The 16142-nt window shown below is 31.4% G+C and overlaps 3 protein-coding genes across 3 annotated transcripts; 1 reads left to right on the forward strand and 2 right to left on the reverse strand.

Annotated features, from left to right (window-relative positions):
• Positions 1–529: 529 nt before the first annotated feature.
• On the reverse strand, positions 530–2463 carry LOC149899629 (pseudouridine-5'-phosphatase-like). The gene is made up of 4 exons (XM_090113749.1): positions 2302–2463; positions 1798–2016; positions 1082–1314; positions 530–807 (listed from the first exon to the last, which is right to left on the reverse strand). The coding sequence occupies exons 1-4, from the start codon at positions 2354–2356 to the stop codon at positions 628–630; spliced, it is 687 nt and encodes a 228-aa protein (XP_089969875.1). The 5' UTR covers positions 2357–2463; the 3' UTR covers positions 530–627.
• A 1384-nt stretch (positions 2464–3847) lies between these two features.
• Positions 3848–14708, forward strand: LOC149899630 (uncharacterized). Its single transcript, XM_090113622.1, has 20 exons — positions 3848–4157; positions 4230–4335; positions 4416–4637; positions 5962–6050; positions 6179–6302; positions 6579–6736; positions 7191–7240; positions 7325–7391; positions 7647–7865; positions 8256–8394; positions 8526–8631; positions 8920–9142; positions 9505–9684; positions 10111–10375; positions 10582–10692; positions 10820–11019; positions 11231–11806; positions 12293–12454; positions 12743–12894; positions 13479–14708. The coding sequence occupies exons 1-19, from the start codon at positions 4038–4040 to the stop codon at positions 12818–12820; spliced, it is 3195 nt and encodes a 1064-aa protein (XP_089969748.1). The 5' UTR covers positions 3848–4037; the 3' UTR covers positions 12821–12894; positions 13479–14708.
• On the reverse strand, positions 14707–15988 carry LOC149899631 (aminomethyltransferase, mitochondrial). The gene has a single exon (XM_090113623.1). It carries the CDS (start codon positions 15933–15935, stop codon positions 14724–14726), a length of 1212 nt encoding a protein of 403 aa, XP_089969749.1. The 5' UTR covers positions 15936–15988; the 3' UTR covers positions 14707–14723.
• Between the last annotated feature and the right edge of the window lie 154 nt (positions 15989–16142).

Here is a 16142-nt window from a genome sequence, read left to right on the forward strand (position 1 = left end):
TAAATAAATTGTTTATATCAATTGTTTATTTAATTGTTTTAAAACTCAACAAGTGTTCAAATTGTTCTGCACCTACTCTAATTAATTCATTAAAACTCCCGGTTCAAGCACGCTTAGTATTTGCATATTTGAAAGCTTTTCACGTAACCGCAAATACTCTTTCACCCAGATCTTTCTCTTCTTTTTTAATATTTGTTATTGCGTCAACGGTTGCCACTGCTACAGCAACTTTTTGAAGTTTCGATACTGACGGCGGCATAATGTAAAATGCAACAATACGTTTTCTCTAGACATTCGCGTATAAACTGAGTTAGGGCCCAATTCGCAGAGAAGTGTAATAAGCGCCGCACTAACTAGGGTACACGCCCACCCTAGATGCAGGGCCCTTGATATCGGGTACCTAGTGTAATAAGGGTATAAATCCTTGAATCACAAATGGCGCGTTTGAAAACTGCGGCAGTCTATTCATAGCAATCCTGCCTAAAAGTAAATGTCTTTGTTAATATTTTTTTAAAACAAAAAACAATAATTTTAATTATTTCGTTTATTAACACATAAACATATTTTAAATATTCGAAATGGATCACTGCACATTATTCTAATATCTTTAAAATATTTTTCTATTTGTTATTCGTCAAATGGAGGTAGTCCAAAAAGTTCGGGTTTAAATTCTTCCATAGAGTTTATGATGAGAGTTGCCTCTGGAACTAAAGAGTGGTCTAGACGTGGGTCAGGCACTAAAACCACTTGCATGCCGGCCGAATGCGCAGCTTTTACGCCATTTATTGAATCTTCAAATACTAGAACCTGGAAAAATAAGGCATTAATTAGGGCTTTGAAAATTTTAATTTAAATGCGATTGTGGTAGGGTATAATATTTTTAGGTTCTGTTAAATACTTATAATATTGTCTTATGAATAATTATATTTTAACAGGTATGATCTATCAATAAACTTAATGACATTATAGCTCTTAGCTCGATGTTTTTTTTATTTGAAAAATTTATAGTCTGTAGTTATATCGATAAAAGGACTACTACCTACATTAAATAAAAAAAACATCATTATAATATAATAGTTACCTTATCCGGATTGGGTTTCTCGGGAAATTTAGCTGCAGCTACGAAAAATATATCAGGAGAGGGTTTTCCTTTTTTTACATCGGGGTCCGAAGATCCGAATGTTTTATAAGGAAATAAATCAAACAATTCTTTGTGATTCGTAGTTTTTAGTTCATATGTTTCCTTCCTGCTACTAGTTGCTAGACCTATTGGAATTTTGCATTTACTTAAATGCCTTATAAGTTTTTCGACTCCTGAAAATTTAAATTACAAATTAGATGTTTGTTATCTTCCGCGCATATAGGTACTAAATGTGGCGAGTTCGAGTGTGTATTATGTGTTAATAGGACTTTCAATGTTATAATAATTATTACTAGTGATGTACCTACAATATTTTTCAAATTATAGTGAATAAGGTCGTAGTTAGGTAGTTAGTAGAACAATAATATGTTCAATTCTCAAGCGATATAACATATCCGTCAAGTTTTGGTATAACTATAAATGCTTATTATTTAGATTTTAGACCATCAATTAAAATTCTTACAAAGGATAATACATAAATTATGTAATGGCCCGTTTCAGTTTTCACACTTTCCAAATTTAATAAACAGAAGTTTAACATATGCGTCTGTTAAAATAACAGATAATGTATTAAATTATACGTCAAAGTTACGAATAGGCTATCGGTACATTATCAGCAAGTTGTGTAACCGGTTTAAGAAAATTAAGACATTAACCTGGTAACACTGTACTCAATGGAAAGAGCTCATTGAATATTTTCTCTGATTCCGATATGAATTCGTTGACTGTGAGTGGCAATTCAAGAGCTTCGATAATTGATCCCGCAAATTCTGCAGTTTGTTGTCCCATTATTTGACACTTTAACGCAAACGTGAAATTTTTGCCATAACGAGAAGCGATTTCCTGAAAACCCATTGTGTAGAGATCCTCTGTGTCTGTAAAAAATCATATGTCATTATAATTTATAACCTCCATGAAATGTAATTTTAGTTATATTTATGTATAAATACATAATTTATATAATCATATATGGCAAATATTCATGTCTTAATTTGATAAATATATTAATTTCACTCCTTTTTATTTAAATAGGTAATATTGAAATACATCTTCTATTAAAAAAGTTTATAAATTAGAATCAGGTATTCTATATTCGCAAGAAGTTAACAGTCTCTTATTTTACTAGTGTGATAAATAGCCAAATAGGTACACAAACTTACTGAGAATAAGTCCATCCATATCAAATAAAACATGTGTAACTGGTTTAAGAGACATATTTATGTATAGAAAATAACTAAATATGTAATCAGAACAACACTATAATCGTACACAACTTTCTACAACACAACATAGACTAATCAGCTATCTTGTAGTCTTGTACACACAAATATGCTAATCAGCAAACTATTACATAAGAGGAATTTTTAACTAAAATAATAACTCCGTTCATTCTTCCTTATCTTTAGTAGTGATAGGTATATTTATTAGCTCATGTTTATTAGATTACAAAATATTTAAAAACAAAAAATCGATCATAATAAGCAAACATGAACATAAACTTTTACGGTAAGAGTAAATAAGAGCTAGTGCTGAGACTAGTACCTATATTTATTAATTGCTGTTAGGTTATTGAATAACCTAACAGCAATTCCCAGGAGTTTCGGAAACCCAACCAATAACCGTTATTGTGTACATATAATATGTTAATTATAATCTATACTAATATTATAAAGCTGAAGAGTTTGTTTGTTTGAACGCTCTAATCTCAGGAACTACTGGTCCGATTTGAAAATTTATTTCGGTTGAGAGCCCATTGAACGAGGAAGTCTATAGGATATAATATTATATCACTACGCTAAGACCAACAGGAGCGGAGCCACGCGGGTGAAACTGCGAAGTGCAGCTAGCACTTAATACATATTTTGAGTAGGTCATACATATTATATTTTTATTACTTAGTTTTTATTTTTTATTTTACGCTTGGTTATATTTTATAATACTCCTAATGAGTATAGGTATATAGCTGATACCTTTGGCACATACGAAGTTTACAAATACATAAATTACTTTTCTTCAAGGAAGTTCAGAACAGAGTTCTTTTCTGAATAAACTGATATTTTATATAATTTGGGACAGATGGCGCCAGAGGCTTTTATTTAATATTTTAATGACTTAATACTTGTGTTTTCAATAATTACAATAATAATTATTAATCTTAAAATGTTTTACGAGAATAATAGAAGGAAGTAATGGATAATTAATTATAAACATTCCTCTACTATTCATAAATCTATATCAATGACAGATTTTTTAATAAAACCGGATGGTGTATTTTTATGGTTAAAGTAGTACTATTGCGGTCTATTTATTTACCACAGAGCAAGTAATATACATTAGCTTTACTTTCAACATCATACTTCTTTGCATATTCTTGTTCGTAAATTTTTAACAACGTGAAATTTTACCACATATTCACAAGTATTCGTTCTAAATGCTGCCAAGGACAGAGACTATTCATACACGAATTTGAAATCATATATTATATCTCTATCTACCAAGAGGGGAATCGCTATCAAGAGAGAAATCTATAAAGAAAGAAATCTCATGGTTTATGTACAAAGTTTTTGAGAAGTTCACCATAAAATCCCAGTATGAAATATATGTATTAGATAGTCTGTGGTCTATTTGATTTTTGTTTTTTAATTTAATTGTCACTGTCTCCTGTCAAATGTCAATAAACTTCATTTGTCATGTCTGTCTACGATTTGTCATGTCGCGTGGTGCGCGTCGTTTCTTGTTTGTGATTAAAAACAAAAAGTTTTTAAAACTTCAAAACAAAATATTTTTAACACAAGTTATTTCAAGTGCAAATAAATAAAATACTAAATATAAATAAACTACTTCTTTTATTAAACTTTACAGTGAATCGATAAGCATTATAAAATAAAACATTATAATGGAAGGGCCAGGTATGAGTTTATTCCAAGGTGCTGCAAGCATTCACATAAATAATAGTGCTCAAGATAGACTGGAAGAACAAGAAGAAATTGAAGATCAAAAACGACGTAATGAAGAGGTAGGAAATCTTTAATTATTAATAATTTTCACTATGGACGCAACATTTTTTCATCATACTTGTTATTTTTAGCTAAAACATAAACTGGCGAATGCTTTTGACGATCTCCTCGACGATGACGAAGCTAGTTCAGTGAATAGCAGTGGGAATTGTACAATGGATCACACTCAAGCTAATGGTAAGTAGTTGTAGTAGGATATAAGAAATTAAACAATGTTGAAAGTAAAGCTAATGTATATTTTCATTTATAATATCAAGGTAAACAACACACAAAGACTGGACTATTACCAACTTATACTGAATCCTTAAATCATCTTAAAGAAGTCCTGCCTGTGTCTGACTCTCCTAAAGTCTACTGTGAAACTCCTAAGAGTCATATAATTCAGCATTTGAGACATCAAGAAGATCCCATCAAACTTCAATACAGTCCTTATGGAGCTGGAGATGCACAAAACCATTATTTTCCACAAGAGAGTAGAGGCAAGTTTACTTCTTTATTGTAAAGTAGGTTTAATTTGCAGGCTGCAATTTTTAAATTTTCATCTAAAATGCTATATCACTACATGTTATAATAAAAGACTCCACTCCACTATGTCTATCTGTTGACTGTTTGCAATAAGCTCAAAAACTACTGCACCAATGTTTTAACTACAAGTTTTAGATAGTGCTGATGAAAAACTAGCTCATGTACTGTAATTCTGCCCACCATACACTAAAGTGCAGTAACAGCAAAATCACGATTTCGAGTAAAACGCATTTAAAGTTAAGAATTGATTTTAAAAAATCAACAGAATGATAAGCAAAAAAATTTGAATGCAGAAAGGTTGTAAAGGCATAGGTTCACACGTTAAAGCAATAAAAAAAAATATATCTTAATAACTGAATTTATTATGGCCATTTATTCTTTTTGGTGCCTATTACTGCATAGCCTTTTTTGTAAAAAATACCATTTTAAACTTAGTAAAATGCAGCAAAAAGCCCTATTACTGCGTTTGGATCAGTTATTTTGTCAAGAAACCCAACTAACATGCAGTAAGGTCAAAAAAATACTGCATTTTAGTTAGTTTTTTAAGAAAAAAGTGTTCAATTTACTAGTGCAGTAAGAAAAATAGCTAGTTCACAGTTGCAGTATTTAAAACATTAACTGCACTTTAGCTAGGAATAATCATATCTGTGTCATTATGCTATCCAAACTAATCTGCAGTAATGCTGTATTTTACTGCGTGTTAGTCAGTTTATAATGATAAAAGAATGTTAAGTATTCACAACTAAAATGCGACAAGCTTTGATTTTACTGCATTTTAGTTGGGAGTTCGTGACAATAAATTGTATTTTCTTAATTTGCAGTAAAAATAGCTTGTATGGCGGTAAATTTTACTGCGTATTAATTTTTTTTTTAATTTTTTTCCAGAAATATAAAACTATCTAAAGAACTGTAAAATTATATTGCTTACTGCATTTTAGTTATGAAACCTTAAAATTTAATCTGCAGTATAATTTATACTGTATTTTAGTTGGGAAATCACGCCAAATTGTTAATTTTTTTCGTTTGCAGTAAGTGAAAACTGTTAAATAAAAACCATTCTTATAGTCTTAGAAATAAGTAAGTTAATTCAGTAGAAAGCTTAAGAAACCCGCTTTCAGAATCACTAATAAAACGAAAAAGCACAAAAGGGCTGTTACTGCTCTTTAGTCTCTGGTGGGCAGAATTGTAGTTAATATTTTCTGCAAACCTTTAGTAACTATATACATATTCTTAGATTTACCTTAAGTTATCCATTAAATGAAGTTCCTTTGATTATAGAACAACATCACCACCTTAATGGTATGAACAATTATGTGGCAGGACAAGCATTTAATATTGACTTTGAACAACTGAAAGTTATGTATGAAGTAAGTATGACAATATAAAATTAATTTATATATTTTATTAAATAAAATTACACCAATACAAAGAATTTTTAAGTATATAATTCTTAAATTTATAGTCTCACTTACCATTTTATGTAATAAAATTTCAGGGCCGAGTGAAAGAAATGAAGAACTTGGATAATGAGATTGACAGTCTTCGAGCAAGACTAGAGGCTGCAATTCACGATAAAGACAAAGCAGAGTTTTCACTGCAAGAGTCCCATGCTCTTTTAGGTTTGTTTTATAATTATTTGAGTTATGTAATTATTGCTGCCCTTTGAAAATGGTCATTGTTTTAGAAGACAGTTTAGTGTTGTCTTCCAAGGTCTTTAAAACAAACAAAAAGAATTAAATAGTAATAAATATAATAATTATTGCCTTTCTTGTATTTCATTTTTACAAGAATAATATTAAATGAATGTTACCAAATAAGAACAAAAAATTAAATTTTTTTGATTAACTTCTGTTCAATTTGTAGAAATTACTTATTAATATTTAAATGAATTTCAGCATCATGTAAACATAAAACAATAGAAATGGAGCAACAGATTGGTTCGTTGACACAAAAGTTGATAGAAAGTGACCAAGATAAAGAACAACTGCGTCTTGAGCTACGGTCCGCTAACATGAGCCTTCAAGAGGTGCAACAACGATTGCATACTATGCAGGTAATAAATACTTGGTTATTTTTAATACGCTTTTATAAGCATCACTTTTACGTTTGTACTAGCTTACCGCCCGCGGCTTCGCCCGCTTTGTCTAGAACCTAATAAATTTTAGTATATAATTTAACCTTCCTCTTGAATCACTCTATCTATTACAAAAAACCGCATCAAAATCCGTTGCGTAGTTTTAAAGATTTAGCATACATAGGGACATAGGGACAGAAAAAGCGACTTTGTTTTATACTATGTAGTGATGTAATATGACATGTTTGCAGGACTCCACCACCAACTCATTTACATTCCATTTTAAACGGACAGATTGGTGACAATACAATAATTTCATGAGTACCTAGATGTAGAGTGCATGTTTTTTTATTAATTTTAGTGAACAGTTTGACAAAACTGTCTTAAAATTTTAAATTTTTTTTGTTTGTTTTAATTTATTTTTCTGTTATAGGTTGCGCATTCACACGACACAGACGCCCTGTTTAGAGAACAGCAAGATCGGTTCGTTTTTATTAAGTACTGATAAATATTATAAAAATTTTACTGACATGCAAATTATTAATTTAAACATTTTTTATTTCACAGGCATAGAGAAGAGATGGACAGGCTACAAAACGAATTGATAAAAACAAAAAATAATTTGGACGATAAGGTATTTAAAACATGCATATTACACAAAAAAAACTCAATAACCTTTCATAGCACAACAACAAGTAGATACTTTGATTCTTTGCAAAGACAAAAGAATCTTTAAATAATATTTAAATAATAAACCTTAAATGTACTTACATTAACCTAAGGTCTACTTATGCAGAGGAAAATACCATTGCTACAAACCTCAAATTAAATACATAATATATGCCACTTAAAAAATATCCAACTTTATTATAAATCTCCATTTCATCAGGATAGAGAAATAAAGCGTCTCGAAAAAAGATGTATGGAGCGGGACAGAGAGAAAGAAAACATACTTATAGAGAAAGGAGCAACTATAAATCGACTCGCAAAGGAATTAGAAGCCGCTCAGAACAGGCTTGTGAATGGAGAATCAGTTAGACTCAAAGAGAAAATCAATCAGTTAACAAGTGAGAGGAACGCTTCGAGGGAACAGGTTAAGGAACTTGGGGTGAGTATTTTGAAAGGATGATGATGTTACGAAACTGATAAGCATTATGATACAATTTAATTTAAAAGTATGTAAAGTGAAACTAGTGAAGTGTGTGACTAATCTATAAAATGGTCCATCAAGACAACAATAAATTATAATTTGAATAGAGCTTTTTTTTTATTTATTGCTGCAAACTGTCAACATCTTGCTTGAGAAAATAAGTGGCATGTGAGTTGAAACATGAAAGATTTCAATTTTTTTTATTTGTAATATTATATTAACAAATGAAATTACTTTTTGGAAGAATGATATTTCTGTTAAATGTAACTTATAAAATAATATTGGGGCAAGGTTTTTAATATGTACATATGCTTTGTCTTATTTAATTTTCACCATAATTTTTTTTAGTCTAAACTGGAAGTTACGGCCCATGAATTAGTACTATGTCGTAATAAAATGACTACCGTACAAAGGGAAAATGAGAGTTGGAAATCAACACTGAATCAAGTTTTACATGATGTGCTGCCAGAAAATAATTACAATTCTGGTAAGTGTTGCTGTTTATTATTGTAAAGAAATTAGTATTTCTACTTGCTTGAAAAATGTTGTTTTTATACGCTACAAGACTAAATCATGTTTTTTTTTTTGTGGTATTAAAATCGTATGTAATTAAAACAGCTGAACCTCCGTCTCCCGGTAAGCTGGCAACATTGAAAGATGCATTAAGCCGTTACAAACAACAAATACAGAAAATAGGGCAATTACAAGAGGAACTAAATAAAAGGTAAGTTTCTATTTTATTGCCTGAATGTTTACATGTTTAATACATATATGTATAATAAAATTAATGTGCACACAGTTTTGATTAAAATAAAATAATTAAACAAAAATTACACATATGTAGTGTAAATATAAAAAAAAATATCTTTATTGCCTCAACCCCCGGAATCACAGACACAATAGAAAATCTATTGTGTCGTGGGCCGATCGAGCCGTTCGGTGGTCAAGGGGTTATTATCCTTTTTAATTCTATACAATCACAATTTTTTTTTATAATTTTTACAATTTTCAGAGAAAAAAGATTAGAGCAGCACCGCAAGCTAGAATCGGAATTGCGTTCAAAGCTCGAAGAACAGAAAGGCATAGAGATGCAGCTCAACTCGCGCTTGGCCGTGCTTCAGAACAAACTGGAGTTACTCGGCACACACTCGGATACAGAGCTGGTAGAGACATACAGACAGCAGAACGAACAGTTGAGACGGGAGGCGGATGATGTTAGGAGGGAAATGAAAAATGTAAATATAATAAATAATAATAAATATTTTAGGACATTATTACACAAATCGACCTAGTCCCACAGTAAGCTCAATTAAGGCTTGTGTTGTGGGTACTAGACGACGATAAGTATAATATTTAATATTTTTTTTAGGTGTTTTTAGGTTGATTGCTGACTTGATTTTTAAGGATGCATGCACAAAGAGGATTATATTATTATTTTAACGCAATAATTAAGCGGTTTTTTCGATAGAGATATCCATATCTTATTTTGCATATTCAAATATTTTTTTTGCTATATTTTTGTATTTGTAATTAATAGCATTATATAACTATATATAACGATATATCTTTGAATGAATTTTACAATTTTTTTTCACAGTTGGAACTAAAATATACGGAGCTAGAGATGGACTATGAAAAGCTGAAAAACGAGAAAGGCAGTAGAGCGTCGCTAGTGCAGGAGGCAAATGCGGATTTATTACGAGAATTAGAGAAATATAGTACTCAGTTGAAAGACACGCTCAAGGAAAATGGAGAACTAAAGACTTTGTACTTACAGGTATTATATATATTTATAACAGCTTAGCAAATTTGTATTGATGCATGTATGACAAAGGTTTCTTATTTACTATCTTTACTAACTAGCCAGCTTCATCCTAATCCTAATACTATTATAAAGGCGAAAGTTTGTAAGTATGGATGTATGGATGTTTGTTACTCTTTCACGTAAAAACTACTGAATGGATTTGAATGAAACTTTACCACAATATAGCTTATACATCAGAATAACACATAGGATAGGTTTTATCCCGGAAATACCACGGGAACGGGAACTATGCGGGTTTTTCTTTGAAAACGCGGGCAAAGCCGCGGGTGGAAAGCTAGTCTGACAATAAAAGTACAAGTTAATTTGCAATGGTGTACCTATCAAAACGTGTAAGTAATAAAAACAAAAAACACTATCGTAAAAATACTATATTTTAAGGTATGTAGTGGCCGTGATGCCGTAACGCGGGAATTAAAAGAAATGCGAACGAATATACAAAGAGAAAGAGATGACTTTAAATCACAAGAAAGAGATTATATAGAAAGAATTGAAAAGGAGAAAAGACAAGTGGAGAAACTAAATAATGATTTGGGTAATGCTCGAGAGGAGATAGAAAGAGCCAATAAGAGAATATCGGAGTTGCAGAAAGAGTTCACAGATAAGCAAAAGGAGTTTACGGATAAGTTGAATAAGTATTTGGAAGGTAAGAATTGATAATATAAAAAGTAGTGTTAATAATGATCTAAGACGTTTGAACTGATGAAATCACATTATTAGAGATAAATTAATTTAAAAAAATAAAGCTTAATTTGTTCAAGTACATACTCTTATTATTATTAATTATATATTTATTAAAGATTTCTCCAAAGTAAATATATCTCTTTAAAATATTGCGTATACTTTTTGTAGACGAAAAATGTGCGATGCGCAAGGAAATAGAAGGATGCATTCAGTGTGAAACACAATTAAAACATATAAAGTACTTAGAGGAACAACTCAACAAATGCAATGTTAAATTGGGTAAGTAAATAAATTTAAAAATTCTATTGAAATCGAATAATAATTTTCAGCTTCAATATGTGAAGAATTAGTATAATTTGTGTAAATAGAATGTGTTGAATTGTTGTTAATTTTTATTTATTTAAAGCGGCACAAGAAAGTAACGAGGCGCTCATGAAAGAGTTGAAAGGGAAAGCGGAATTCTTCCAAAATTATATAATGGAGAGGTTTAAAAAGATTCAAGATCAAAGAACAGTTGCAACTAATACAGAGAGTGGTGATTATAATAAAAGTGACTCAAGTATTGAACAGTTGGTGCAAGAATGTGATGATGCTATTGCCGCTAAGGTATATATAATATTTTGCATGATCTTAGTTCCCTTCATTACAGCTCAAATGATCATTGGATTCCTTTTAACTACTTAAATTATATTATGCTTAAATGAATTATGCATAACTTGGACGAAATAACAATAAGAAAACATTATTACTACTACCTAGGTTATAAAGTCTCAAGTCTAGGCAACAAACTTACTTTGAAATTCATGTTACTTTGCAGACAACTCTAATGATGAAAGAAAAAGCAATACGCGATCAAATAGCCGAAAAGTTTACACTCGAAATAAAAACAATAGAAATGAACTGCGCGCGACGTTTAAACGAAATGGAAAAGGAACAACTCACAGCCGTTACTAAGTTGAAAGACTTACTCGAAAGAAAAGCTAAAGAAGTCGATACATTAAAAGAGTTCATACTATCCGAACGAGCGAAAGTCACGCAAATATTGGAAGCGAAAGAAAACGAAATATCCATATTGATAAAGGAACACAATGAATTACAAGCGGAGTGTCAAAGGGTGAAAGACGATGCTGTCGATTGGAAACACAAAGCGGAGAGATATAAGGAGAGATTATCTAGATATGGTTCTATGGAGGATGTTTTGAATAGAGAAAGAGAAGATATGAAACAGAAGTCCAGTTCTTGTGCAAAGGAATGTCAGGGATTGAAGACTAAGTTGGTAGAATTGCAGACGCAGTTCACTCAGTTGGAACATAAGCATAATAAGCTACAAAGCGACCACCAAGTGATACAGGATAAATATAGGAACGCTAAGAAAACAGTTTACACTTATAAGGTATGTACTATATTGGTGAATGATTCTATGATTTGATAATTAAATTGTTAAGGTTTGTTTGTGATCGGTTTTATTTTTTCATAATTTAATTGGTTTCATTTATATACTTTATTTATAGACATAAATGGGTCCTGACCATGTTGAATTAGTTCAGTGCCTACTAATGAAAAAAAAAGTTCATTATATTATTTTACTTTTTGCAAAATAACTATATTTATCAGTTACTAGCTGTGCTCTGCGGTTTTACCCACACTCCACTCCTGTTGGTCTTAGTGTGATGATAGCCTTCCTCGATAAATGGGTTATCTAACACCGAAAGAATTTTTCAAATCGGACCAGTAGTTCCTGAGATTAGCGCGTTCAAACAAACAAACTCTTCAGCTTTATAATATTAGTATAGATAGCATATGCCATTTCTTTTGTTTACGATAAGTCACCCAGCGCTAGATATTTCTTATATAATTTTTATTTTTATCTTTTACACAGGACTACATGGCGAAAAAGGACACGCATATAAACAATGAAATGAACCGAATACAAGACGAGTATCGAAAGATATTCGTAAAACTACAGAACCAGATTAACCACCACGTGAATTGTCGCGTACAAGAGGAGAAGCGTGGTAGCAAGTCTACACCACAGTATGATGTTAGTATTTTATTCTAATCCGCACTATTTTTTGGTTTAACATACCTTTCTTCAGGAAACTACCGAGCTCTATGACATAATACTTCACTATTTAATCACACCATCATTATTGTAAAAATTTAATAAATAATTAATAAGTTTAATAGTAATTTTAATACTTGAATATTTAATTTTTGTTTATCGAACTTTGAATATTTTCGTATAAACAGTTGTACAAGAAATTATTTTTGTCATCTTATCTTTATAATTTTTTAATCTCTTGCTTCTGAAATGACAATTTACTTTCAGTGTACGGAGAAAATCAACAAGTTGAACGAAGATTTCGCCCGTCTCGCTCAGTCGAACCTCAAGGATTTAAACCAGTGACATTTATTTATATCTACATTGCGTACATTCATTTGTAAAGCAATTTGTTTGTGTTTCTTAATATTTAATATTGTATAATAAAACCGGCCAAGTGCGAGTCGGGCTCGCGCACAAAGGGTTCCGTAGCAGCAAATATAATAAATTACAGTTAAATCAACCTATCTCAAAAACTATAAGAGATACTTTGATCAAACCAAAAATCGTTGAAAGAGTTAATTAGCATGCATCACCTCTATTTTTTTTTAGAATTTTATACCCCGTAGTTATAAAAATAGAGGGGGGGGGACATACTTTTTACGACTTTGAGAGCTGATATCTCAAAAACCGTTCACTTTAAGAAAAATGTTTTTTAGAAAACTTTATATCATTTTAAAAGACCTTTCCATTGATACCCCACACGGGTATGTACATCGAAAAAAAAAATTTCATCCCTCAGTTACATGTATGGGGGGCCCCACCCCCAATTCTTTTTTTTACTATTTAGTGTCATATTTTTGTAGCGGTTCATACAACACATATTCCCATCAAATTTCATCACTGTAGTACTTATAGTTTCCGAGTAAATCGGCTGTGACAGACGGACAGACGGACAGACGGACAGACGGACATGACGAAACTATAAGGGTTCCGTTTTTGCCATTTTGGCTACGGAACCCTAAAAAGTGTTGCTCACACAATTTTCTACTATTAGGTCGAATCTAATATCGTCTGCTATTCTTATTTCGGACCAATTTTTTATTATTTTAATTCTTCATTTAATTTTCATTTCATTTAATTCTTCAGAAATGACATATCATATAATTTTTTATTCGAAACAAGAAAGACAAAGTACTTTGAATAAAAAAACAGCTCTTAATTAAAGTACTTATGTACAAACATGACAGATAAGAATTCATATTTACGAATTCCCTGTTTTACTTTTAAGATGAGAAGAATATGTACAAAAGTAGTTAATGTTTTAGTTATTAATATATTATGATCTCTGTTAATTAGAAATTTTAATATAATTATTAATCTGTGTATGAATAATTTATGCAAGTATCACACATTTAATTTTTATTTAAATCTTTCTATGTATATGTCAGAAATGTAATGGTACTCTTAACTTTACTTGGTTGCTTTTGATGAGTATATATGCTAAAATTATAAATTGTCCCTTGGACTATGGTGCATATTTTTTTTTTAATAAAATTATTTATATCGAATCATCGAAGTACTATAAACAGCTAGATTTATGTGAATCGCCTTTAAAATAACCATCAAAACATTGATGGAAATTAACACTTTATTTCCGCACAATAAAGTTCAAAGTTGCTCATTAGAAAGCTCTGCCAAATAGAAGCAGGGTTTTGTACCAAATCATTTATGTGTGCCATTTTTTAGTCTAGACTCTAGTTGTTTATTGTACTTCAATGTGCGTTATGTAACGTTTTCGGTCATATATAATACGTTAGCAATAAAGCCCCAAGAAAGGAAAATTTTATGACTGTTTTGATAAGTTTTTAAATTCTTTATAATATTACTTAAATAGCTTTAGGCGACTCAATTAACATTTATCGAACAATTTATAGTTGTAATATTCATGTAATGTTCCTGTGATATAAGAGTACACAGAAATGTATTTTTGTAGTATTTATTCAAATGTCTTAACATTCCCAGTTTATTCCAACTATCATTTCAGTTCCACATGCTCAGTACAAATATTTTAATGTGTCGAATTTATTTGTTATTGCTCAGTTGTTAAAGTATTGTAATTATTAATTATTATTATGTTATACTTTTTATTATTTAATGTATCCTTAAGTATTTGTATTCAGTATTGTCTATGCGTTATTCAAGTAAAGCGTCAATTGGCAATAATTAAGGTTGTAAATAAAACATTTATTTTATTAAATATGTGGTTTTATTTCTTTGTGTAATATTTTGACGGTACAAATGGCATTTTTGCGACTGCGCAAGAGATGTCCTTATTTCTTACATTCACTTTTAATTCTGTACCAACTTTCTTAAAGGATTCTAGAATGTATCCCATACCAACGTTTCCGCCAAGTGAAGGACTGGGGCATCCACTTGTAATATTTCCAACGACTTCACCGTTTACATTTTTCAGCACAGCACCTTTTCTAGCTGGAGCTCCTGATTCCATTCTTATTCCCACCCTTCTTTTACTCACTCCTTCCTTAATCTGCCGTAGAATAATATCTGCTCCGGGAAAGTTAGCTTCACCTCTACGACGTTTCGCTATTAACCAAGTCAAATTAGCTTCGACTGGAGTTACGCTTTCATCGATGTCGTTTCCATACAAACACAAACCTGCCTCTAAGCGTAACGAATCTCTTGCTCCTAAACCAGCTAATTTTACATCCTTTGATTGTAATAAAGCTTCGGTTACTTGATCCGCTTTCTCAGCTGGAATAGATATCTCAACACCGTCCTCGCCAGTGTATCCACAGCGCGTTATTCTACATTCTACACCAGCTACCGAACCGATTCTACTCGTCATAAAAGTTAAATCCTCCAACTGAATGTTTGCCAAAGGTTGTAAATTCTGTGCAGCTTTAGGCCCTTGTAATGCGATAAGTGCTCTTTGCGAAACGTCATAGAAATCTACGACGACATCCCTATTTTGCTTGCGGTAAATTTCAGAAGTTTCTTTCATGTGCTGTTTGTCTACATCCAACCTTCCTGCATTTGACACTATGTAAAGCTGGTTTTCGTTAACTCTCGTAACGATTAAATCATCGATTATTCCGCCCTTATCGTTTAAAAATACCGTCAATGAGCTCGTACCATCAGCCATGCCTTTCAGATCTACCGGACATATGGATTCAAACCAATCGATACAATCCTTTCCATGTACGTTTGTTTGCAGCATATGAGAGACATCGAAAATTGATGCACTACTTCTTGTAAATAAGTGAGATGCGGATACGCTCAAATCAGAGTACTGTACGGGCAAGAGAAAGCCAGCGAAATCAACAATTTTACCACCACGTCTTTCATGTAATCCATATAAAGGAGTCTTGAGCGCATGTTTACTCACATCACTATAAGAACGAGCGTTAATTGTTGCAAGCAAAATTCTTTTAGAATTTATAATACGTCTTGGAACCATGATTTTAATATTTTGTGCTTCACTCAACGAATTATGGTCTAAAGTGATGATTCTTATCTCAGCTCATTTTAGTGCAGAGGTCAATTAATAGTAAGATAAAGCAACTTGTTTGGTTACTTACATTAATATGTTTGCTATACTATCTGAAAGAATACCTTATTGACTATATTTATCACCTATCAGGCGCGGTCCGCAGGGGGGGATCAC

Source organism: Colias eurytheme, chromosome 20 (genome assembly GCF_061535395.1).
Source record: "Colias eurytheme isolate Ceu_HAF_F1 chromosome 20, ilColEury1 Martin Lab GWU primary, whole genome shotgun sequence".
Lineage (NCBI taxonomy): Eukaryota > Metazoa > Arthropoda > Insecta > Lepidoptera > Pieridae > Colias > Colias eurytheme.